General features: G+C 36.3%; 1 protein-coding gene across 1 annotated transcript in view; it reads left to right on the forward strand.

Annotated features, from left to right (window-relative positions):
• Positions 1 to 26375, forward strand: part of DNAJC3 (DnaJ heat shock protein family (Hsp40) member C3) — a 116064-nt gene that overhangs the window by 29026 nt on the left and 60663 nt on the right. The window contains exons 2-4 of the mRNA XM_077158541.1: positions 7119 to 7229; positions 17985 to 18109; positions 22008 to 22082. Coding sequence (XP_077014656.1) covers positions 7119 to 7229; positions 17985 to 18109; positions 22008 to 22082 — 311 coding nt within the window. The remainder of the gene's footprint in view (positions 1 to 7118; positions 7230 to 17984; positions 18110 to 22007; positions 22083 to 26375) is intronic.

Consider the following 26375-nt stretch of genomic DNA (forward strand, 5'->3'; position numbering starts at 1 on the left):
CTCTCCTTGTTCTTGGCATTTGGACAATGTGTCCGGGAATGGTTGTTTTTGAATTTATCTTTTCAGATTCTTTGGGCTCCTTGAATGCACGTATTGGTGTCTTGCGTTAAATTTGGGAAATTTTCTCCCATTATTTCTTTGAATATTCCTGCTGCCCCTTTCTTTCCTTCTTCTTCTGGGGCTCCCGTAGTGCACATATTAATACTCTTGATGGTGTCCCATAGGTCTTTTAGGCTCTGTTCTTTTACATTTTATCTCTCTGGTCCACAGCCTGAATCATTTCATTTGTCTTGTGTTTGAGTTCAGTGATTCTCTCTTCTGCTATCGAAACCATCTAGGGATCTTTTTTTTAAAAACATAACGACATACAGACACAAACATTCTTACCATATGATCATTCCATTTTTGGTATATAATCAATAACAATAACTCACAATATCATCACATAGTTGTATATTCATCATCATGATAATTTCTTAGAACATTTTCATCAATTCAGAGAAAGAAATAAAAAGAAAAAAATTCATACATACCATACCCCTTACCCCTCCCTCTCATTGATCACTAGCATTTCAATCTAGTAAATTTATTTCAACATTTGTTACCCCTATTATTATTTATTTTTAATCCATATGTTTTTCTCATCTGTCCATAAGGTAGATAAAAGGAGCATCAGACACAAGGTTTTCACGATCACACAGTCACGTTTGTGAAGGCTATATCATTATACAATCATCATCAAGAAACATAGCTCTTGGAACACAGCTCTTTATTTTCAGGCACTTCGCTGCAGCCTCTTCATCATACCTTAACTAAAAATGGAATATCTATATAATGCGTAAAGAATAACCTCCAGGATAACCTCTCGCCTCTGTTTGAAATCTCTCGGCTATTGACACTTTATTTATTTATTTATTTATTTTTTTAATTAATTAACGGAAAAAAAAGAAATTAACCCAACATTTAGAAATCATACCATTCTACATATGCAGTCAGTAATTCTTAACATCATCACATAGATGCATGATCATCGTTTCTTATTGCATTTGCATCGGTTTAGAAGAACTAGCAACACAACAGAAAAAGATATAGAATGTTAATATAGAGAAAAAAAATAAAAGTAATAATAATAGTAAAAAAAAAAAAAAGACAAACAAACATCCAGACAGATAAAAAAAAAAAAAGAAAAAGAAAAAACCTATAGCTCAGATGCAGCTTCATTCAGTGTTTTAACATGATTACTTTACAATTAGGTATTATTGTGCTGTCCATTTTTGAGTTTTTGTATCTAGTCCTGTTGTACAGTCTATATCCCTTCAGCTCCAATTACCCATTATCTTACCCTGTTTCTAACTCCTGCTGGACTCTGTTACCAATGACATATTCCAAGTTTATTCTCGAATGTCAGTTCACATCAGTGGGACCATACAGTATTTGTCTTTTAGTTTTTGGCTAGACTCACTCAGCATAATGTTCTCTAGGTCCATCCATGTTATTACATGCTTCATAAGTTTATCCTGCCTTAAAGCTGCATAATATTCTATCGTATGTATATACCACAGTTTGTTTAGCCACTCGTCTGTTGATGGACATTTTGGCTGTTTCCATCTCTTTGCAATTGTAAATAACGCTGCTATAAACATTGGTGTGCAAATGTCCGTCTGTGTCTTTGCCCTTAAGTCCTTTGAGTACATACCCAGCAATGGTATTGCTGGGTCATATGGCAATTCTATATTCAGCTTTTTGAGGAACCGCCAAACTGCCTTCCACAGTGGTTGCACCATTTGACATTCCCACCAACAGTGGATAAGTGTGTCTCTTTCTCCGCATCCTCTCCAGCACTTGTCATTTTCTGTTTTGTTGATAATGGCCATTCTGGTGGGTGTGAGATGATATCTCATTGTGGTTTTGATTTGCATTTCTCTAATGGCCAGGGACATTGAGCATCTCTTCATGTGCCTTTTGGCCATTTGTATTTCCTCTTCTGATAGGTGTCTGTTCAAGTCTTTTTCCCATTTTGTAATTGGATTGGCTGTCTTTTTGTTGTTGAGTTGAACAATCTCTTTATAAATTCTGGATACTAGACCTTTATCTGATATGTCATTTCCAAATATTGTCTCCCATTGTGTAGGCTGTCTTTTTACTTTCTTGATGAAGTTCTTTGATGCACAAAAGTGTTTAATTTTGAGGAGCTCCCATTTATTTATTTCCTTCTTCAGTGCTCTTGCTTTAGGTTTAAGATCCATAAAACCACCTCCAATTGTAAGTTTCATAAGATATCTCCCAACATTTTCCTCTAACTGCTTTATGGTCTTAGACCTAATGTTTAGATCTTTGATCCATTTTGAGTTAACTTTTGTATAGGGTGTGAGATACAGGTCTTCTTTCATTCTTTTGCATATGGATATCCAGTTCTCTAGGCACCATTTATTGAAGAGACTGTTCTGTCCCAGGTGAGTTGGCTTGACTGCCTTATCAAAGATCAAATGTCCATAAATGAGAGGGTCTATATCTGAGCACTCTATTCGATTCCATTGGTCGATATATCTATCTTTATGCCAATACCATGCTGTTTTGACCACTGTGGCTTCATAATATGCCTTAAAGTCAGGCAGCGTGAGACCTCCAGCTTCGTTTTTTTTCCTCAAGATGTTTTTAGCAATTCGGGGCACCCTGCCCTTCCAGATAAATTTGCTTATTGGTTTTTCTATTTCTGAAAAATAAGTTATTGGGATTTTGATTGGTATTGCATTGAATCTGTAAATCAATTTAGGTAGGATTGACATCTTAACTATATTTAGTCTTCCAATCCATGAACACAGTATGCCCTTCCATCTATTTAGGTCTTCTGTGATTTCTTTTAACAGTTTTTTGTAGTTTACTTTATATAGGTTTTTTTGTCTCTTTAGTTAAATTTATTCCTAGGTATTTTATTCTTTTAGTTGCAATTGTAAATGGGATTTGTTTCTTGATTTCCCCCTCAGCTTGTTCATTACTAGTGTATAGAAAAGCTACAGATTTTTGAATGTTGATCTTGTAACCTGCTACTTTGCTGTACTCATTTATTAGCTCTAGTAGTTTTGTTGTGGATTTTTCCGGGTTTTCGACGTATAGTATCATATCGTCTGCAAACAGTGATAGTTTTACTTCTTCCTTTCCAATTTTGATGCCTTGTATTTCTTTTTCTTGTCTAATTGCTCTGGCTAGAACCTCCAACACAATGTTGAATAATAGTGGTGATAGTGGACATCCTTGTCTTGTTCCTGATCTTAGGGGGAAAGTTTTCAATTTTTCCCCATTGAGGATGATATTAGCTGTGGGTTTTTCATATATTCCCTCTATCATTTTAAGGAAGTTCCCTTGTATTCCTATCTTTTGAAGTGTTTTCAACAGGAAAGGATGTTGAATCTTGTCAAATGCCTTCTCTGCATCAATTGAGATGATCATGTGATTTTTCTGCCCTCATTTGTTGATATGGTGTATTACATGACACTTCATTTTGTCTCATTTCTCTGTTCCCCCTTTTGGTCGAGTAAGTTTTCTCAATCCCTTGATGCTGAGTCCCAGCTCTCTCTAGAATTTCTGTCCCACATTGTCAGGAAGGCACACACCCCTGAAAGTCATGTCCCATGTATAGAGGGGGAGGGCAGTGAGTTTGCTTGTCGTGCTGACTGAGAGAGGGAAGCCACATCTGAGCAAAAAAAGAGATTCTCTGGGGATGACTCTTAGGTAAGTAGGATTAGCCTATCCTTGGCAAGGATAAATTTCATATGAATGAGCCCCAAGATTGAGAGCTCGGACTATTGCTTTGGTTGTCCCCACTGCTTGTGAGAATATCAGGAATTGTCCTCATGGGGAAGTTGAATTTTCCTCCTTTCTCACCATTCCCCCAAGGGGACTCTGCAAGTACTTTTTTATTCACTGTTCAAATCACTCTGGGATTTATTAGGGCATCACTGTGGACAAGCCTTCAAAATCTCATGCCCTACTCAAGGTTGCATGTACCTCTGGTGTTCAATGAAATTGTCCACATAAATTATACTAGGAAATGCACTAGTCAAAATATAACTTTTGTACCAAATAAACATTTTTTGCTTTGGTCTCACACATAAGTTATAATTTTCAAATATGAGTTGTCATCTATTTTCAGTACTCTGCAATATTGACATTCCTTTGTTCTTCCTCATGCAAAAACATTTTTTAATTTGTACATTTAGTCACTATCATTATACACTCGAGGCATTCCATCTAGGGACTTTATCATTTCAGTTATTTGTGTTCTACAATTCCAATATTTCTTTGGGAATATTCCTATATTGATCATTCATTGTTTCCCTCATATTCCTTAATTCTTTCTCTATGTTTTTCTTTATCTCCTTCAGCATATTGAGGACCATTATTTTTAAGTCTCTGTCTGGTGTGTACAAAGTGTGGTCCTCTTCATTGTTGGAGTTCTGGATTTTTATCTTGTTCCTTTGGATGAGCTGTCATTTCCTGTTTCTTTGTTTGCCTTGTCATTTTTTTTGTTGCACTCTGTACATTTTAATATTTTTAAGTATTAACTTGGACTTTAGTCCCTGGGGTTTCCCTTAATTTTGTATTCATCTTAGGTAAATGACAGATTTTTTTTCTGCCAGGAGCTAATCAAAACAAAGGCAAAAAATAACTTTCATGCTCTTTGGCTCTGCTTCGGCTGGTGCTCTCCTTCAGAACTTAGCCCTTCTGTCAAGTGGATCCGTCTGGGGCATTTGGAAAGTGCAGGTTCTTTTGTCTTATCTGAGCCTACATGGAACCAGGTCCAGGAGCTTCTTCTCTTGGACTTGTGTTCAATAGTGGCTCCAGGAATTTCCATTTATAGGTCACAGGAGTTTGAGTGAACACCTCCTCTCCTCTCTTTGCATCTCCTAGGTGCTTTTTTGTGTGACTTAATGCCAATAGTCCTTTGCTCAAGACTGGCTCAGTATTGTTTATCACACTGTCAAAAGTGTCTGCATGAGGCTTTTTCTCTGCCCTCAGGACAAACTCTGGGACAGGGAGCCCTAGATAATTCCTCAGCATAGTCTCTCAGTTTTCCTCTGGATAGATTGGAAGACTGTCCTGAATCCCAGTATGCACACAGGGGCCTCTGTGCCCTCTTGTGGAACAGGGCCAGGGATCTACAATGGGAGGGCAAGCTGGCTCTACCCTGTGCTTTGGAAGAGGGGCCAGCAAGGCTCCAGGACTTTATTCTCTTGCTTTTTTTTTTTTTTTTTTTCAATATTTTAATTGTGAATGACAAACAAACATGCAAACATTCTTGACATGGTTACAATTAGTGACTCACAATATCATCGCATAGTTGTGCACTCATCACCATGATAATTTTTTTGAACATTTGTATCTCTCCAGCAAAAGAAATAAAAAAGAAAAAACTCATACCTTCCGTACCCCTTACCCTTCCCTCTCCTTGACTACTAGTATTTCAATCTACTCCATTTATTTTAACCTTTGTTCCCCCTATTATTTGTTTATTTTTTTATTGTATAGTATAACATATATACAAAGCAAAGAAATAAATAAAAAAGCAATAGTTTTCAAAACACTCTTCAACAAGTGGTTACAGGACAGATTCCAGAGTTTGTCATGGGCTACTGTATGATCCTCTCATATTTTTCCTTCTAGCTGCTCAAGAGTATAGGAGGCTAGAGGGCTTAAATACTTTTTTATCATCATAATCGACATTTTTTCTTCTTTTGTTTGTGAAAAATAACATATATACAAAACTATAAATTTCAAAGCACACCACCACAATTAGTTGTAGAACATACTTCACACTTTGACGTGGGTTACAATTTCACGATTTTAGGTTTTTACTCCTAGCTGCTCTAAAATACTGGAGACTAAAAGAGATATCAATTTAATGATTCAGTGTTCATATTCATTTGTTAAATCCTATCTTCTATGTATAATTCCATCATCACCTTTGATCTTTCCATACCTCTCTTTAGGGCTGTTTGGACTATGGCAATGCTAAATTTTTGATATTGGAAGGCTCTGTCACCAATATGGGGTAGGGAGATGGAACTCTCTGATGTTCTGGAGAGGCTGGGCTAGGTTTCAGGATTCATCTGGACCAGGGACCCATCTGGAGGCTGTAGGTTTCTAAAAAGTTACTTTAGTGCATGGAACCCTTGCACAATCTTATATATTGCCCCAGGTGTTCTTTAGGATTGTCTGGAATGGTCCTGGTTGGGGGTTAGCGGGTTATGATAGGTAGCAAGGTCTACCTGAAGCTTGCTTAAGAGTAGCCTCTCTACTGTTTGAACTCTCTCTGCCACTGATAGTTTATTAATTACACTTCTTTTACCCCTTTTGGTCAGGATGTAATTGTTGATCCCACGGTGCCAGGTCTGGATTCATCCCTGGGAGTCATCTCCCTCGTTGCTAGGGAGACTTTTCACTCCTGGATGTCATGGAAGTCAATGATTTCACTTGCAGAGTTGGGCTTAGAGTTTCTCTGGCTTTTATAACTTCCTTTTCTTAATTCAGTACTTGCTCTTTTGTAATTCAGCATTTGTAATAAACTTGGCAGGTTAATGCAGTCCTTTAGCTGTTTTCCATAGTTTTGAGAAAGCTTACTTTTTAAAGATTCCTGTGCCATCTTTGCCTCAAGGAGTTAGAGCAGTGACTGCCCTCAGAGCGGGGAGGCCCTCAGTGATCTGAAGTAGCTGTTCAAACATAGAGATCTTTGATTGGACCACACATCCCTTGAGTTTGAAGAATTGATTCTTTATGCCCACCCTGACACCAGAAATCTGAGCCAGGAGCTGGACCTCCAGTCCTCACTATTGCCTATCTAGAGATGGTAGCCACTGCAGGAGGGGGAAACTCCCTGGTCTTTATTGCAGTTTACCAGCCTTTTCCTCCTACTCCCCAGTGCATGCTGCACAGGGTTCCCTTAACACTGTTGAGTTTCAAAGTGGTTAATTCAGATAGTTCAGTAGTTGTTTTGGTGGTGTGAGTGACAGCTGGCTCTTCCTACTCTGCCATCTTCCTTCAGATAACTAGGTTTTAACTTTTTATTTCTTTGAATTGAATTTTGGCTTGTGGAAAGTTAATTTTTTTAAATTTGTTTTTAGGTGCTGAATGTGGAGTAAATGCAGATGTTGAGAAACATCTTGAACTGGGGAAGAAATTACTTGCAGCTGGACAGCTAGCTGATGCTTTATCTCAGTTTCATGCTGCAGTAGGTTTGTATCTTAGATCGAAAATACTTGTTGACAGTATTAGTGAATTGTAATTTATAGCTCTTTTTTGATAACATTTAAAATAAACATTATTTATGGTAAAATTTAAAATAAACATGATTCTGGGTAAATAGGCTAATAAAAATGCATAATACTTTGTGCACCTATTTGTAATATGAGAGTATTTTCTAGGTAACTAAGATTTATTACTCTAAGTAACAGGAATAATTTATCTTTAGATAAATCATATATTAGAAGATTAAATATAGTTAAGATGTCAATTCTACCTAAATCAATATACAAATTCAATGCAATATCAATTAAAATCCCAAAAACTTACTTTTCAGAAATAGAAAAAAGAATAACCAGATTTATTTGGAAGGGCAGCGTTCCCTGAATAGCTAAAAAATGCCTGAGAAAGAAAAATGAAGTTGTAGGATTCACACTACCTGACTTTGAGGAGTATTATGAAACTACAGTGGTCAAAACAGCATGATACTGGCATAAAGACAGTAGAATAGAATAGAGTGTTCAGCTATAGACCCTCTTATTTATGGACAATTGATCTTTGATAAAGCAGTCAAGCCAACTCACCTGGGACAGAACAGTCTCTTCAATAAATGGTGCCTAGAGAACTGGATATCCATATGCAAAAGAATGAAAGATGATCCATATCTCACACCCTATACAAAAATTAACCCAAAATGTATCAAAGACCTAAACATTAGATCTAAGACCATAAAACTGTTAGAAAAAATTGTAGGGAAATATCTTATAAATCTTATAATAGGTGGCAGTTTCCTAGACCTTACACTCAAAGCACGAGCACTGAAGAAAGAAAGAAAGAAATGGGATCTCCTCAAAATTAAACACTTTTGTGCATCAAAGAACTTCATCAAGAAAGTAAAAAGACAGCCTACACAATGGGAGACAATATTTGAAAACAATGTATCAGATCAAGGTCTAGTATCCAGAATATACAAAGAGACTGTTCAACTCAACAGCAAAAAAACAGACAACCCAATTACAAAATGGGCAAAAGACTTGAACAGGTATTTCTCAGAAAAGGAAATACAAATGGCCCAAAGGCACATGAAAAGATGCTAAACTTCCCTGGCTATTAGGGAAATACAAATCAAACCACAATGAGATATCATCTCACACCCACCAGAACAGCCATTATCCATAAAACAGAAAATGACAAGTGCTGGAGTGGAGAAAAAGGCATACTTATCCACTGTTGGTGGGAATGTCAAATGGTACAACTGCTGTGGAATGCAGTTTGGTCGTTCTTCAGTAAGCTAAGTATAGAATTGCCATATAACTCGGCAATACCATTGCTAGGTATCTACTCAGAGGACATAAGGGCAAGTACACAAATGGACATTTGCACACCAATGCTTATAGCAACATTATTTACAGTTGCCAAGAGATGCCAAAATGTCCATCAACAGATGGGAGGCTAAACAAGCTGTGGTATATACATACAATGGAATATTATACAGCTGTAAGACAGAAAAAAGTTATGAAGTATCTAAGAACATGGATGGACCTTAAGGACATTATGTTGAGTGAGATTAGCCAGAAACAAAAAGACAGATACTGAATGGGCTTACTGATATGAACTGACATTGGTGAATGAACTTGGAGAATTTCAGTTGGTAACAGAGACCATCAGGAGATGGAAATTGGGTAGATATTGGGTAATTGGAGCTGAAGGGAAACAGATTGTACAACAGGACTGATTGTAAATTTTCAGAAATGGATACCACAATACTACCTGTAATTTTAACTGTAATACAATAATGTTAGAACACTGAATGAAGCTTAATGTGAGAATGATAGAGGGAGGAGGCCCGGGACACAAAGTGAAATCAGAAGGAAAGATAGACGATAAAGACTGAGATGGTATAATCTAGGAATGCCTAGAGTGTATAATGATAATGGCTAAATGTACAAATTTAGAATTTTTTTTTCTCATCTCTTCTACTGTGCCTTTCATTCCCATAAGTTCTTTGATTTGTTTTTCAGACTTTCAATTTCTTCTTTTTGTTCATTCCTTGCCTTCTTTATATCCTTCCTCAATTCATTGATTTGATTTTTGATGAGGTTTTCCATGTCTGTTCAAACATTCTTAATTAATTGTTTCAACTCCTGTATCTCATTTGAATTGTTGGTTTGTTCCTTTGACTGGGCTATATCTTCAATTTTCCTAGTATGATTCCTTATTTTTTGCTGGCTTCTAGGCATTTAATTGCCTTTATTAATTAATTGTTTTCACTTTTTTTACCAAGGGATTTTCTTCATGGGTGACTTTGTTGCCTATCTGTTCTTTGACATTCAGTTCAGGTTACTCTAGACCTCTAGCTTAGGTTTTGTTTAACAGAGTAGAATTTTTCAGTTCTTGTTTTCTTGTTTCTTGCCCTGCCTGTATGGTGCCTTTTCCCTGCCTCCTTAGGAGGATCTGCTTAGGTAGTATTGACCCCAGCCAGATTTTCCCAGAACAAGCTGGCCTCTTCTCAGGGTGAAAGAGTCACCTGTATTAGTTTTCCCTGTGGGTGAGACCCAGCAGATTGAAAGGCTTTCCTATGAAGCCTCTGGACTCGCTGTTTTTCCTATCCTTCCCAGTATGTGGCTCTTTTCTGCCTGCCGGTCCCACCAGCATAACATGATGTGGTACCTTTAACTTCAGTAGACTCTCCTTGCTGTGGGAGTGGTTGAAACGGAGGAGAGGTTGTATCCTGGCTTTAATGCTTCACTTTTCCAGACCCAGGGGTCTGAATTCTTTGAGGGTGGGAATCCACCTGAGCTGGACTGGGCCCCACCCCTCTCCCGGGGAAGCTACAGGCTCCAGACAAACACTCAGACAAGCTGGGTTCTGCTTATACCTGGGGCAGCTGGAGCTTGAGAACCCCTGCAGCTGTATCCAAAGAGTTGTCAAGATGTAGAAACAATCAGAAAAAAAGAAAAAGGAATATCCTTTTCAGAGCATTACCTCCATTCCTCAGGCTTGCCAATCAAGAGCTTAAGTTGGTATGTTGCTTTGTGTATCAGTAGGTCCAGTGTACCCCCTCCTTTCCTTCAGGGCCTTTCAAGTAGTATGTGCTATCTGATCCAAAAAAACCTGTTTTTTTCTTTTTCCATTAGGCATGCCCGCTCTGCGCTGGGGCTAAAACCAGTGACCTCTGCTTTTACTCGAGGTTCAGTTGAACTGGGGGCCTATTTTTTTTTTTTTTCAATCTAAATTTATTTTAACATCTGTTCCCCCTACTATTCATTTTTATTCCATGTGTTTTACTTGTCTGTTGATAAGGTAGATAAAAGGAGCATCAGACACAAGGTTTTCACAATCACACAGTCACATTGTGACAGCTATATGATTACACAATCATCTTCAAGAAACATGTCTACTGGAACACAGCTCTACATTTTCAGGCAGTTCCCTCCACCCTCTCCATTACGGCTTGACTAACAAGGTGATATCTATTTAATGTGTAAGAATAACCTCCAGGATAACCTCTCGACTCTGGAATCTCTCAGCCACTGACACTTTCTTTTGTCTCATTTCACTCTTCCCCCTTTTGGTCGAGGTTTCCTCAATCCCTTGATGCTGAGTCTCAGCTTATTCTATGATTTCTGTTCCACATTGCCAGGAAGGCCCACACCCCTAGGAGTCATGTCCCACGTAGACGGGGAGGGTGGTGAGTTTGTTTGTTGTGTTGACTGGAAAGAGAGACCACATCTGAGAAACAAAAGAGGTTCTCTTGGGGGTGACTCTTAGGCCTGATTTTAAGTAGGCTTGACCTATCTTTTGTGGGGTTAAGTTTCATATGAACAAACCCCAAGATTGGGGGCTCAACCTATAGCTTTGGTTGTATGCACTGTTTGTGAGAATATCAAGAATTCAACTTGGTGGAGGCCTATTTTTAATAGTCAAAATTTGTTAATTAATTCCACAATTGGAGCTTGGTTGTGCTCAGCCCCTGCTGCTGGTAAAGTCTCTTTCCTATCCTCTCTGGGAAGCAGCCTGTGGGGGAGGGGAGCCACTGTGGCTTGGAGAACTCATGGTTCTAGATGGTCTTGTAGCCGGTCCAGTTTTCCAGACTGGGGTATGTTGTGTGTCCGGTCACTGACGTGGTCCCAGCAGTTGTTCTGTACTGTTCCTGACTATTTACTAGCTGCTCTGGAGGAGGAACTAAATCCCACACCTCACTAAGCCACCTTCTTGGCCCCAGCCCTCACCATGTTCTTTTAATCATTAAAGATGATTTTGACAGAAATTTTTTCACTGTCTTTTCTGCCTTCTTAAATAGATTTCACTGAATATAGTTTAATTTTCTTGTTGACTTAGGGTCATCAATATAATAATTACTTTGATGCCCTTGGGGGATGCTGCAGTTCATTTCTTCTTCAGTATTAGTGAAACGTTCATAGTCCAGGATACTGAACAATATGTACTCCAGCCAGCAAATTTTTGCGAAGGCAGCTGCAATTTAACCTTTCTTCTCCAGTGTTCTTTAGGAGAGCTGGGAGCTCTGTGATCTGTCATGTATATGTAGCACAAGTTTTAGGAGAGCCTGTGACAAGTATCTGGTTCAATTTTTCAGACTGCCACCAGACAGACTAGGCCAAACTTAGGTGCTTTTTGTACATACATGCAGGTTATTCTTCTCCCTCTGGAGTCAGGGCCAGGGACCCTCACTAGGAGCTTGGGCCGGCTCTGCGCAGAGTTGGTAAGGAAATGGGGGAGGGGCCATCCGGGGCCCCATAAGGTGCTATGGTTTTGGATGTTTTTTGTTTTTTTTTTTTACATTTTTTTAAATTGTGAAAAATAGCATATATACAGAAAAACGATAACTTTCCAAGTACATTTTAACAAGTAGTTATAGAACAAATTTTAAAGTTTGGTATGGATTACAGTTCCACGATTTTTTGTTTTTTTCTTCTAACTGCTCCAAAACACTGGAAAGCAACAGAAATATCAATATAATGATTCAGCAGTCATACTCATTTGTTAAATCCTATCTTCTCTGTTATACCCCTTTTCTTTAAATAATATACATTCATAAAAGCAATAGATTTCAAAGTACATTGCAACAATTAGCTGTAGAGCAGATTTCTGAGTTTGGTATGGGTTACAATTCCACAATTTTAGTTTTTTATTTCTAGCTGCTCTAAGATACTAGAGACTAAAAGAAATGTCAAGTAATGATTCAGCAATCATACTCGTTTGCTAAACCCTACCTTCTCTGTATAACTTCACCATCACCTTTGATCTTTTTCCCCACTCTTTTGGGGTCTCTGGGCTATGCTTCTAACTTTTTCATATTGGAAGGGGCTGTCGATAATATGGAATAGGGGAATGGAACTAGTTGATGTTCTAGAGGGACTGGCCCCTCTGCATTTCAGCACCCATCTGGTCCAGGGACCCATCTGGAAAAGGGTTTCTGGAAAGTTACCCTAGTGCATGTAACCTTTATAGAATCTTATATAATGCCCTAGTTATTCTTTAGAATCAGCAAGAATGGTTTTGGTTGGGGTTTGACAAGTTATGATAGGTTGCAATGTCTAACTGAGGCATGCATAAGAGTGACCTCCCATGTAGCTTTTCAACTTTATCTGAGCTCCCTCAGCCACTGATACCTTATTTTGTTACACTTCTTTTCCCCATTTTGGCCAGCGTGACTTTTTTCTTGATTTGGCACTTGCCTTGTTGCTGCGACCTCTTAATGGTTTTGATGTTTTGAGAAAGATAGTTCTACTAGCTCTTATTTGTTGCCTAAAACTTCTGTGCAGGGACAGATCCGTGGAGTGGCTCACTCTGTCATCTTGATCTTATAAGCATCAACAGGGTTTTCTTAACTATGTGGAGCTTCTATTAGGAAGATTTTTGCTGCTTCAGTGATTAGTTCTTTTTTTTAGTATTTTTATTGCAAAATCTTCGCACACACACAATCCATATATGGTATACAATTATGGCTCACAGTATTATCACATAATTATGTATTCATCACCATGGTCATTTTTAGAAAATTTGCAAGTGATTAGTTCTTATGATTAATTTTATGTGTCAGGTTGGCTAGGCTATGGTGGTCAGTTCTTTGGTCAAAACTAATCTAGATGTTGCTGTGAAGGTCCTTTGTAGATGTGAATGACATCTGCAATCAATTAACGTTAAGTAAAAAAGGTAGGCCTCATCCAAGGCTGTTAGAAAAAAAACTACAGTTTCCTGGAGAAGAAATTCTGCCTCTAGACTGCGGTATAAATTCCGGCCTCAGTTTTCAGCCTACTGGCTTGCCCTATGGATTTTGAATTTGCCAGTCTTGCAATCATATGAGCCAATTCCTTAAAATAAGCCTGTTATATATACATATATCCTCTTGTTTCTGTTCCTCTGGAGAACCTGACATACAGCTCTCCTTTGATAAGTGATCATTACTCGGCACAAGAATTTGCAGAAATTGTTTTCCACTAGTGACCATTTAATATAACCATTTAATTATTAAGGCTTTTTCTGGGGATTCAAACTGTCTTTCATGCTGCAACATGGTAATTTAAAATTTTTCAGTTACTATCTAGAAAATGTCTAAATATTGATTCTTCCCTTTTACCATAAGAATGTTTATGGAAACTTACACCTTCTTCCTTTTTTATATTTTATTGTTTGTTTTCTTTAGTCTCCATTTAGAAGAAACAGTAAGGGCAATTGCATATTGTTTAAAATGACTGCCTATTTTTCTTCAGCTTCAGTTCTACAATAGAAGAATTCTTGAGATTTTTGTTCCACAAAATTCTTTGTAAAAATATCAGATCAGTAAAACTGAAACATGTTAATTTATTTGTGAAATTCAGTAAAGGAAGGATGAAATACTAGTAGTGCATTCTGAATTCAAATAGCAGTGTCATTTTGTTCATCATAATTTGTCAACTAACAGTGATTCTCAAATAGGATCTGCATCATAATTTCTGAGGATGACCTGTGTAATTTGCATATATTTGCCCTTTTAGTTTATGTAAAACACTGATTGTTCATAATGAACTATAGAAACTTTAAATTGTAGGTGGTTATAGGATGGTATGGTGTCATGGCCTGTGAGATATATGTCTTTCGGAAAGAACTGTAGCTGCTTATTTGGCAAAAGTTGAATATTTAGTATAGCCGTGTTAATTCCTCTAGACAACCCAGTGAGAGTCAGTACTATACCCCAGGTTTCTAGGTCTCCTAGTTCTAAAGTAACAAGTTGTGGTGTACTGACTGCTGTAGATCATATAGTTGTGCTGTTTTAAGATGGAAGCTCTCATTAGTGCTGATCCTTTGTGCTAAAATAACATCCATGTTTTAATACATTGCTTTAGACTATGACTACATAAAAAGTATTCATTAAACTGTTTATACTTACCGAGCGGGCTATGGTGGCTCAGCAGGCAGAGTTCTCACCTGGCATGCCAGAGACCAGGGTTGGATTCCCAGTGCCTGCCTGCCCATGCAAAAAAAAAAAGAAAAAAAGGTTTATACCTACTAACTTCCAAATTTTAGTGATGTGCTTTATTTCTTTAGCTTCTGTGATTAGGAAATTGATGTTAAGATTTGTAATAGAATTTGGTAGTGATGTAAGTTAATGCATCATTTTTTATTCTAATGCTACAGTTGACATTATTTATGGCTGTGATACCTTTTCTTATATTTTATGAAAAATTGCTCTTTGAGCACATTATGTTTTGTGATTACAGTTTATATATTAAAACTCAATAGCAGCATACATAAATGTGCTACAGATGTCACTGCTTTTTAAAAAAATTCTTATATATAAATATTTCTTGGCAGAAGTTTTAAGATTGGAAACTAAGTGATTGGGAAATATTCTTGATCTTTTGGAAACAGTATGATTTAATGAAGTGTCGGGTGTCAGATCTGAATAGCCTTCTGAAATGCATGCATCTATTTCTTTGTCTTGAAGTAGTCAGACACAAGCTTTGTCTAGTGATTTATCATTAGAGAAAACTATGATGCAGGTATGGAACATTACTTGCTCCTCATTCCTACCATCTGGTATTAAGAAGATAATGAATCTAACATGTGATTTCATTTCTTTCTAAGGTCTTCATAGACCTTAGAATATCTTAGATGTCTCTGGAATGAACACATGTCTAAAGTGATAGATTAAATAGTGTGCATATCTCAAATGATAGGTTTCTCCATTTAAATGGTGAGAAAACAGTATCACATAGTTTTGCGAAATCAGAAATCAAAATCCTGTCTACATTTATTTGTCATGTAAACATATCATGGTTGTTCTCATTTCAGTTGAGCCTCATTTCTGAAGTGGGAACGGACATAATACTACTGTTCACATTTAGACAGAATGAAGTAGAGTCCTCCATTGACTTTCCAAAGGTCATGTCCTAGGTCAAAAGATTGTGAATCTCTTGAGGATAGGTACTATCTTATTTTTAATCTGTGGTAGGTGCTGATCTAATATTTGAGTAAAAGAAGAGGTAGAGCTGGGTTAGTCAGGAGCAAGAATGAAAAGTATTCTGTATCTCAGGAAGGATATTGTTCCCTTTGCCTCCCAGTACTACAAGTTTACAACCTCATTTGTAGTTGACTTTCTGATGTATTCTCTCTAGAGAGTAGTCATTTCCTTTATTAGGGCTATTTTTCTCATATTTGAAATGATAGTTTTAGGACTCTTAGCATCCATATCCTGGATTTATCAAATTTTTAACAAACTTGTATGAATTGATTGATGTGTTTTAAAGTGAAATCCGGGGCAGGGTGATGGTGGCTCAGTGGTCAGAATTCTTGCCTGCCATGCAGGAGATCCGGGTTCGATTTCCAGTGCCTGCCCATGTAAAAGAAAAAAAAGAAAGAAATCCTATATTTCTATATGTAAGTTTGTAATAAATTGTCATGTTTAAATAATGAACTGTATTGTATATTGGATGGACAGTAGGAAATGTGATTATTTTGAAGATTACTCAATCTTGTACTGTAAAAAATAAAGCATGGATTTCTTAAGTGAGTTCTTGTTCAGTTGCTACTTCATGAACAATGATGTATGAATGATTCCACTTCTAGGAATTGTTTGGTACTTTAAGATGGAATAAAAAAGGAATACTGTTTTGAATTGTTATATGCATGTGTTCCCATTCCTCTAAACTAATTGATTCTTGGTTCATATGTTGAGCAATTGTCATATGTTTTCTTATTTTTGTAGGTTCAGTGTTATAAATTGGGTTACCAATCCCATTTGATATCTCAAAAATACCTAAAAAGTGAATGGTAAAATAAATGAAATGAATATCCCCAAAATGTTATATAGAGACATTTTTCCTGTAGTTAACAATAAAATATTTAATACTAAGGCATCGTCATACATAATCCTCTTTAGAGGTTTTCTGCATGAACTAGAATAGTCAGGTGTTTTTTCTCAAATAGAAGTCCAATTCAGTTTTTACTTTAGATGCCTTCTTGGCAATTACTTGAAAGAAATTCATTCAGAGTTCAATATCAGCACCACTTGTTTTTGACAATGTCATTGCTAATTTTATGTGGAAGAATGACTGAATGTGCTGGAAATAACTTATGACTTAATATTTGCATGTATAAGAACAGTACAAATAATAACTATATACTCTTCACGCAGATCCATCTCTTCACATTTGATCCATTTGATTCCACTGTATGCATATATACGTAATATATAAATTTTTTTCGGAACCATTTGAGAATAAGTTGTATATTTTATGACTCTTTTCCCATAAATACTTTAGTGTTAGACCTTCTGGAATATTAATGCTTATTCTCAGCTATACCTGGAATCTTCCTTTCTGGAGTCTCTCTGGTTCCTCTTTTCCAGACAGGAAACCCTGGTCTTATATAGAGATGTAGGAGAGGACCTCGGGTAGGGGGAGAAGTCTAAGTTCTTATTTAGATTTTCAGCCAATCTCCATATTTTTCAACTCCATCTTATAACCTAGAGCCTATATCTCCATTTCTGAACCTTTCTGGGGTTCTGTAGCACGATGTTTACTGCTGATTAAATTCACCACTTCCTCCATTTAGTGAATGCTGAGCAGAGTGTAGTTCGCTTAAAACCTAACTGCTTCATCTCTTTTCCTTATTTGAAATATTCCTAACATCTCTAGTCTACTCCCATTTCCATTCTCCTTTTGTTTTCTTTTTGATTTGTATTTTTATTTTAGATAGAGTTTGTTTGATGGGGCAAAGATATATACATTCAATATGTCAATTTAATTCTAAGTCTGTAATTTTCTAAAATCAGTAATCTGTAATACAGTCTACTTTCTCAATCAGTATTTCACTTAAGAAAATTTCAGCAGAGACAAACACAAAGATTTGCTTTTGCTTGCTTATAAAAGGAGTTTGAATATAGTCAACATTCATGACTAATGGTTTGCAAACTTTTTCTGTGAAGGGCCAAATATTTTAGATTTTTCAGTCACACAGTCTCTGTTGCAGGTTATTCTGTGTCTTTTATTTTTTTTTGAGCAACACTTTAAAAATGTGAAAAACATCTTTTTAAGTTTGTAGGTTGGATTTGACCCAAGGGTCATGGTTTTCTGACTCCCGTTCTAGATTTATTTGCAGTTGCTAGGCAACTTCACCCATATTTGATTGACATTCTCTCCTTAATAGTATCCTTCTTAATAGAATTGCAAACTTTAATCCTGGTAGTGTGATTTGGTTTTTTGAATAAATTACTAAGAGTTAATACTTACTATTTTAATTTTCAGATGGTGATCCTAAAAACTATATTGCTTACTATCGAAGAGCTACTGTCTTTTTAGCTATGGGCAAATCAAAAGCAGCACTTCCTGATTTAACTAAAGTGATTGAGTTGAAGATGGATTTCACTGCAGTAAGTGTATTTAAACTTTCTTTAAAGGTGAACTTAAGGGAACTTAGAGGAGGTAATTTGTTTCTTAAAGTGATGACTGTCATGCTAGGCACAGTTAAGGATATAGAAAACTACTCTGATATGGTGAACTGGGGAGAAGAAAAATTCAGTATCTTTGGAATCAAAGGTTTATGTGAAAGAAACACTGGGTTCAGTAGGTGATTTTTAGAAGGCTGGCAATGATTTTAACTTTGGGGTTTATAAAGACAAATCTGTGGAGGATGGAATATAGGGCAAACTGTGAGGCTGAGAAACGAGTTGATTAAGAAGCTTTTGAATTAAAAGAATGTCATATGACTGACAACAGTTTCAATTAAGGTTCTAGCAATAAGAATAAAAAAGAGAGCATTTTTCACTTAAACAGTAGGTTTGTGTGATGTGTTAGTTTGCAAGTTGCAGGAATGACTTTAAAGAGGGGATTTTTAAAAAAATATTTTGTATTGTTAAATATAACATATATCCAAAGAAAAGAAAGAAAAAGCAATGATTTTCAAAGTATACTTCAACAAGTAGTTACAGAACAGATTTCAGAGTTTATTATGGGTTATCATTTCATTATTTCAGGTTTTTCCCTCTGGCTGCTCCAGAACACTGGAGGCTAGAAGAAATTATTTTTCCTTTTTTGTAAAAAATAACATATATACAAATAATTAATAAATTTCAAAGCACGTCACAACAATTAGTTGTAGAACAGATTTCAGAGTTTGGTATGGGTTACATTTCCACAATTTTAGGTTTTACTTCTAGCTGCTTTAAGATACTGAAAACTAAAAGGAATATCAATATAAAGATTCAGTGGTCATATCATTTGTTAAATCCTGCAGTCTCTGTATAACTTCACCATCACTTTTGATCTTTCTTCCACTCTTTAGGGGTATTTGGGCTATGCCCATTCTAACTTTTTCATGTTGGAAGCAGCTGTCAATAATATGGGATAGGGGGATGGATCTAGTTGATGTTCTTGAGAGGTTGGCCCTTCTGCATTTCAAGACTTACCTGATCCAGGGACCCATTAGGAGATTGTTGGTTTCTAGAAAGTTCCCCTAGTGCATGGAATCTTTGTAGAATCTTATATAATGCCCAAGATATTCTTTAAGATTGGCAGGAATGCTTTTGATTGGGGTTTGGGAAGTTATGGTAGGTAATAATGTCTAAGTGAAACTTACATAATAGTGACCTCCAGAGTAGCCTCTCAATATTTGAACTCTCTCAGCCAAAGTGTTTGTTATACTTCTTTTCCCCTTTTGGTCAGGATGGCATTGTTGATCCCATGGTGCCAGAGCCAGACCATCAAAAAAGGAGAATTTGATAAGTTACAAGTTTACAGTTCTAAGGAAGTGAGTGTCCAAATTAAGGCACCAACAAGAGGTTACCTTCACTCAAGGAAGGCCAATGGGTCAGTAACACCTCTGTCAGCTGGGTAGTCATGTGGCTGGCATCTGCTGGTCTCTTGTTCCTGGGTTCCATTGCTTTCAGCCTCTCTTCCTGTGGGAGTTTCTCACTTTATTTCTCCAGGACTGGCTTTCATTTCTTGGCTTCCCTTGGCTCTCTCCAGGTTCTGGCTTGCTTAACATTTGATGGCAATGTCTACTGGGCTCCAAGTATTTCCACACATCCATGTCTTTGTTCTCCATGTGTCTGTGTCTGTGTCAGCTCTTCTGTAAAGTTTCTGTCAGTTCTGAGCTTCTGTTGTTTCTCTAAGCTGTGTTGTTTCTGAGGTTTTTCTAGAATGTTCCCTCTTTTAAAGAATTCTGGTAACCTAATCAAGACCCACCTGGAATGGGTGGAGTCATATTTCCATCTAATCACAGGTTAACACCCACAATTGGGCAGCCACATCACCATTGAAATAATCTAATCAAACGGTTCCAGCCTACATTATTAAATCAGTATTAAAAGAAACAGCTGCCTCCACAGGATGGAATTAGGATAGAAACTTGCCTTTTCTGGGACACATATTACTTGCAAACTGGGACATGTGATGAGGATACAGTGCTGAATTAGATGGGGTCCTTCCCTGGAACCAACATATAAGCTCCAGAGGTAGAGGAATTTACACCCAGAATTGACAGGACTGTAAGTGTTGTGATAGAGGTTCGCACAGGGCGCTTATGAGGAGGTGTGGTAGTTAGATTCATCTTGGCCAAATGAAAGTGCCTAGTTCTGTTGCATGTGAACATGAGCCAGTGGCATGTGAACCTCATCTGTTGCTGATTACATCTGCAGTTGGCTAGGAGGCATGCCTGCTGCAATGAATGATGTTTGATTATTCAACATCAATGCTTAAATGAGAGAGCTCAATGTAGTACAGCCCAAGCAGCTCAGCATACCTCATCTCAGCACTTTCAGCTCAACCCAGGCCTTTGGAGATGCAGAAAGCAATCACCCCGGAGAAAGGTGTTGGAATCTAGAGGTCTGGAAAGAAGGCCAGCAGAGATTGCCCTATGCCTTCCCATGTAAGAAAGAATCTCAGTTGAAAGTTAGCTGCCTTTCCTCTGAAGAACTATACATTAACTAAATAAATTTTATTGAAGCCAATCTGTCTCAGGTGTATTGCATTCCAGCAGCTAGCAAACTAAAACAGGAGGCAACAGTTAAGTCACATTCAGAGGCAGAATTAACAATCCATTAACCAATTAGATGGTTTAAAAATTAATTGGCTTGCTAATTTATTATTTATATTTTGCCATATTCCAAAAAAGATTGAGAGAACTGATTTGATATGGGTAAGTGTTTGATTTTAAATGTTACTATTATTTTAAGAAGGAATTCCCAAGTGTTAGGGTAGCTCTTACCTAGTTGGTTTTAATCTTGTATTTTATGTGATCAAGCATTTAATACGGGATTAGAGATATTTTATGGATTGTAAAAGTCATAAGTTTTAGTAGAATACTGACATGGTATCTATTTTATGGTAGATATAGGTCATTAGAGAATTGGTATTCTTGGAAAAAATGAGATTATGTAAGAATACTCAGAGTTGAAGGGGGAAGAAACTAATGCATGTTAAAAGGAAAGAGACATTGTTATTCTGGTTATAGTAGGTTAAATATCTGCATTGAGAGTTAAAAAACCAAACATTTCTGGAGCTTTGATTGATTAAGTCCCAGATTACACAATTTTATTGTAGTGCTGAAAAGTTCTTGTGATGGCAAAAGTATCTTTTACATTAAGATATATCTTACATAAATTCAACCTTTTAAATTGAACAATTCAGTGATCATTAGTATATTCAGAAGATTGTGCAACCATTGTAATTAATTCTAGAACATTTTCATCACTCCAAAAAGAAACTCTCATCCTGTTAGCAATCCTGCCCTAATTCCTACTCCTTTTGGCCCCTAAAATTCACTACTCTACTTTCTGTCTGAGGGGATTTGCCTGTTTGTGTTATTTCATGTGAGTGGAGTCATATGTGGACTTTTGTGTTTAGCTTCTTTCACTTAGCATAATGTTTTCAAGATGCATCAATATTGTAGAATGTGTTAGTATTTTATTCCTTTTCATAGCTGAATAGTATTCCATTGTATTGATACATATTTTATCAGTTGATGGACACTTGGGTTTCTTCTACTCTTTGGCTATTGTGAATAATTCTATGAAAATTTGTTTAAAAGTTTTGTGTGGACATATGTTTTCAATTTTCTTGATTATATCAAAAATATTTTTATAAGAACATATTGTCAAAAAAGTTATACACATTTATTGGTTTCAAGAGTTCTCATAGTGTAAAGTCAACCAATAGGCATTGAAAAATAAATATTTCATCAATATGCCTTAAGTTACTTTGTTTTATTCTATGTTCTTAGTGAAAATTTAGAAATGCATAGTACTCAGGACATCCTCTTTTTTTTGGTAGGCAAGATTACAGAGAGGTCACTTATTACTCAAACAAGGAAAACTTGATGAAGCAGAAGAAGACTTTAAAAAAGTGGTAAGTTGAGTTGAATTTGTACTTGGTTCTATGAAGATGTTGTTTGCATGAACATAATGTTGGACCTATTTTTTAAGTTAAGACATTTAAAATAGCAATTTTATTGTTAAAAGGGAAAAATCACACTTTCTGAGTTAATATTTGGTGACTAACATCAAAGAATCACAATAATAGATGGATTGTAAAGTGTGTTTAAGTAGATATATAATCCTAACTCAGTTTATATGGCTCATTTGTTCCTACTTTGTCCCCCATGAGAATCTAGTGATGTCATCTGATGTATTCTAAAAATCCTCTAAGTGATTTGGGAAAACTTTTATTTTATTTGAAAGGAGTAATGAAACAGTTTATTTAGAATAAGTTTTTAAGTTATGCGTTATAGCTGTTTACTAGATGGTAAAGTGCTTAGAATTTATTGGAAGAATATGTTACACAGATTGCTTGTAATTGAAGATCATCTATACTGAAAGACCATTTGGAGAGAGGCACTCGAGGCAATCTCTTTATGTCTTTATTTGGCTTGTTTTAAGATCTGCATTTTTTCACTACATGCATTTATTTCTGGAGTGGTTTAGAGAAGTCATATGTATAACTTATTGCTTATTACTCATTTTTTTTGTCGTTTATTGAAATGCTTAGTTACTATGAAAACAAAACTAAAATTGCTAACATTTCATAACCCATAACAGAAAATCATCTGAGACAAATCTGAAAAACATTAGATTAAATTGTATTAAATCAGAGGTCTTACAGTCCCAATAAAATTGGATGTTACTTTATTTTTGTCTATTCTGTCCTTCTACTTGAGAAACTGCTTGAGAGCAAACTGCAGAATAGGTGATAGGAAGACAGTAGTGCTAGGGTAAGCTTTCCCTAGCCCAGTGCTCTCCACATAGCATATGTTGCATCCACATTTTGACAAGTGGATGGCTGATTATAAAATGCAAGAATGTTAACATTTATTTAAACCTGGAAGATAATATTTGAAAATTCAAATATTCCTTTTACAGAGATCACTTTGATTTGAATGGTACTGCTCTATGAGGCCATTCCTAGACGGTCTTACTAGAAGTCATTTACTTAGGATGAAGAAAGGAGAGAGAATTGTTGAAGGGTTGAAATCTGGAAGGGAAGAAGAAGGGAAACACAGCTGAGCTCCTTCACTATAATTGTACATGGTCAGCTTGAGCGGAAAAGTTTACCTAATGTATTGGGTTGAATATTGTCCCCTGCAAATACTTGTACACCTGGAACCTATGAACATGATCTTATTTGGAAATAGGATCTTTGTAGATGTAACTAAGTTAAGATGAGATCATACTAGGTAGGGTGGTCCCTCAGACCCAATATGATTGGTGGTCTTAAAAAAAGAGGGAAATTTGGACACAGAGACTCAGAGCCATGGGAAAGAAAGCCATGTGAAGACACAGACACATGGGAAGAACATCATATGACTGTGAAGGCAGAGATTGGAATACTCTGTCCACAAGCAAGGAACACCAAGGATTGCTGGCAACCTTGAGAAGCTGAGAGTGGCATGGAACAGATTCTTCTCTAGAGACTTTGGAGGTAGCATTGCCCTGCTATCACCTAGTTTTCTGACTTTTGGACACCAGAACTGAGAGAGAATAAATTTCTGTTGTTTTAAACTGTGCGGTTTGTGGTACTTTGTTATGGCAGTCCTAAGAAACTCACCAATAAAGGACATTTTACATTTACCTTCCTGAGTTATTACAATAAGGGTTGCACCATTTCTAGCTGACTCTGTGTTGTGTGGCATCCCTTTGCAGCTGTACACTGTAATGTGCATAGGATAGGTTTTAATTTAAAGGTTGCATCAGAGCTATTTGAATCACATGGAAATAGTATACACAGTTCCATGGTCCTTTTTCAATTCCTTCTCAGATATATGTATTTAATAACATATATTAGATTTTCTTTAAAATAGATACTCTCATGATTTGATTTTTTAGGGTTAATTTTAGGGGCTCAATTAAATATTCAGGGACAAGTTTATAACCCCTAAATAACACTGATATCATTCAAATGGCTTTTTAAAAAAAATACTTTTATTGAGAAATCTTCACACACATACAGTCCATACATGGTGTACACTCATGGTTCACAATATAATCACATGGTTTTGTGTATTTATTACCATGATCATTTTCATCACTCCAGAAAAAAAAAAAAAACTCATAACATCTCATACCCCTCACCTCTCCCTCTCATTGACCACTAATATTTCAATTTACCCGATTTATTTTACCTCTTCCCCCCACTATTTATTTTTGTCCTTATTTTTTTACTCATCTGTCCATACCATAGATAAAAGTAGCATCAGACCCATATTTTTCACAATGACACAATCGCATTGTAAAAACTGTATTGTTGTACAGTCATCTTTAAGAATCAAGGCTACTGGAACACAGCTCAACAGTTTCAGGAACTTCCCTCCAGCCACTCCAATACACCATAAACTAAAAGGAATATCTATATAATACATAAGAATAACCTCCAGGATAACCTCTTGACTCTGAAATCTCTCAGCCACTGAAACTTTATTTTGTCTCATTTATCTTTTCCCCCTTTTGGTCAAGAAGGCTTTCTCAATTCTCTGATGCTGGTCCCAGGTCAACCTAGGAATTCTGTCCTACATTGCCAGGGAGATATACGCCCCTGTGAGGGGTGGATTGAGGCAGTGAGTTCACTTGCCACATTGGCTTAGTAGAAAGAAGCAACATCTGGGCAACGAAAGAGGTTCTCTGGGGATGACTCTTAGGCCTAATTTTAAGTAAGCTTAGCATCTTCTTTGCAGGAAGAAGTTTCATAGGGGTGAACTGCATGATTGAGGGGCTCAGCCTTTTGATCAAATGGCTTTTTTTTCCCCCTACATGGACAAGCACCGGGAAGCAAACCCAGGTCTCCAGCATGGCAGGCAAGAACTCTGCCTGCTGAGCCACTGTGGCCTGCCCTCAAATGACTTTTTTTTTTTTTTTTTTTTTTTTCTTTTTTTTTTTTTTAATTAATTAAAAAAAGAATTAACAAAACAATTAGAAATCATTCCAATCTACATGTACAATCAGTAATTCTTAATAACATCACATAGTTGCATATTCATCATTTCTTAGTACATTTGCATCGATTTAGAAAAAGAAATAAAAAGACAACAGAATAAGAATTAAAACAATAATAGAAAGAAAAAAACAAAAAAAACAAAAACAAAAAACCTATACCTCACATGCAGCTTCATTCAGTGTTTTAACATAATTGCATTACAATTGGGTAGTATTGTGCTGTCCATTTCTGAGTTTTTATATCCAGTCCCGTTGTACAGTCTGTATCCCTTCATCTCCAATTATCCCTTCTCTTTTTTTTTTTTTTTTAATTAACGGAAAAAAAGAAATTAACCCAACATTTAGAGATCATACCATTCTACACATGCAATCATTAATTCTTAACATCATCACATAGATGCATGATCATCATTTCTTAGTACTCAAATGACTTTTTTTAAGAGTAATTTTACATATTACATTGCTCTGATGAGGTTCAAGTTAGTGTTATGATGTAACTATAATATCTTATTTCTCATAATAATGGAGGCTAGTCTAAGTTATAGAATTTTTTTTAAGTATTAGAATTCAGTTGTGTTTCTGTACATTCTGTTTCTCAAACTTGATCAGCAGTATTAACTTCTGGAGGTAATGAAGTAATTTGTGCTTTAATTACTAAATGGGTGATTCAAAAAGTACTTGGAAACAATAGGCTCTAAGAAAATATACTATTGCCCTAAATTTTTTTTCACAATTGAGACTGAAATTGATATAAATCTGACCCATATCTATGTATTGGAACTTGACATAGTCAGTTGATTGTTTTATTGTATTTGAAGAAAATTCCTGAACTTGAGCTATTAATTCATAAAAGGGTATAATTACATCAGTCTACTAGGAGAGAAAGATGATTTTCATAAGAGTGAAAGGAGTTGGGAAATGATCTAAAGTTTGTGTTCATATTTTAGTCTGCACAAGAGGTATCAGATGCCCAGATTGGCTTAAGAATTGGATAGTGTATTCTAGGACTGTGGCTACCAAATTTTAGGACCAAATTTCTCTTCATTTATAAAATGAGGAAAGACTGAATAATCTCAGTATTTCTTTTCTAAGATTCTATGGTTTTGTTTGGAAATAGGGAGAGGATTTATGCTGGTTTGGTCACCAATAGCATTTGCTTTATATTTTTATCTGTATGATTTCAGAGTTAGCCAAAATGATACTGTATGAAACAATA

This window comes from Tamandua tetradactyla, chromosome 4 (assembly GCF_023851605.1).
Source record: "Tamandua tetradactyla isolate mTamTet1 chromosome 4, mTamTet1.pri, whole genome shotgun sequence".
Classification (NCBI taxonomy): Eukaryota; Metazoa; Chordata; class Mammalia; order Pilosa; family Myrmecophagidae; genus Tamandua; species Tamandua tetradactyla.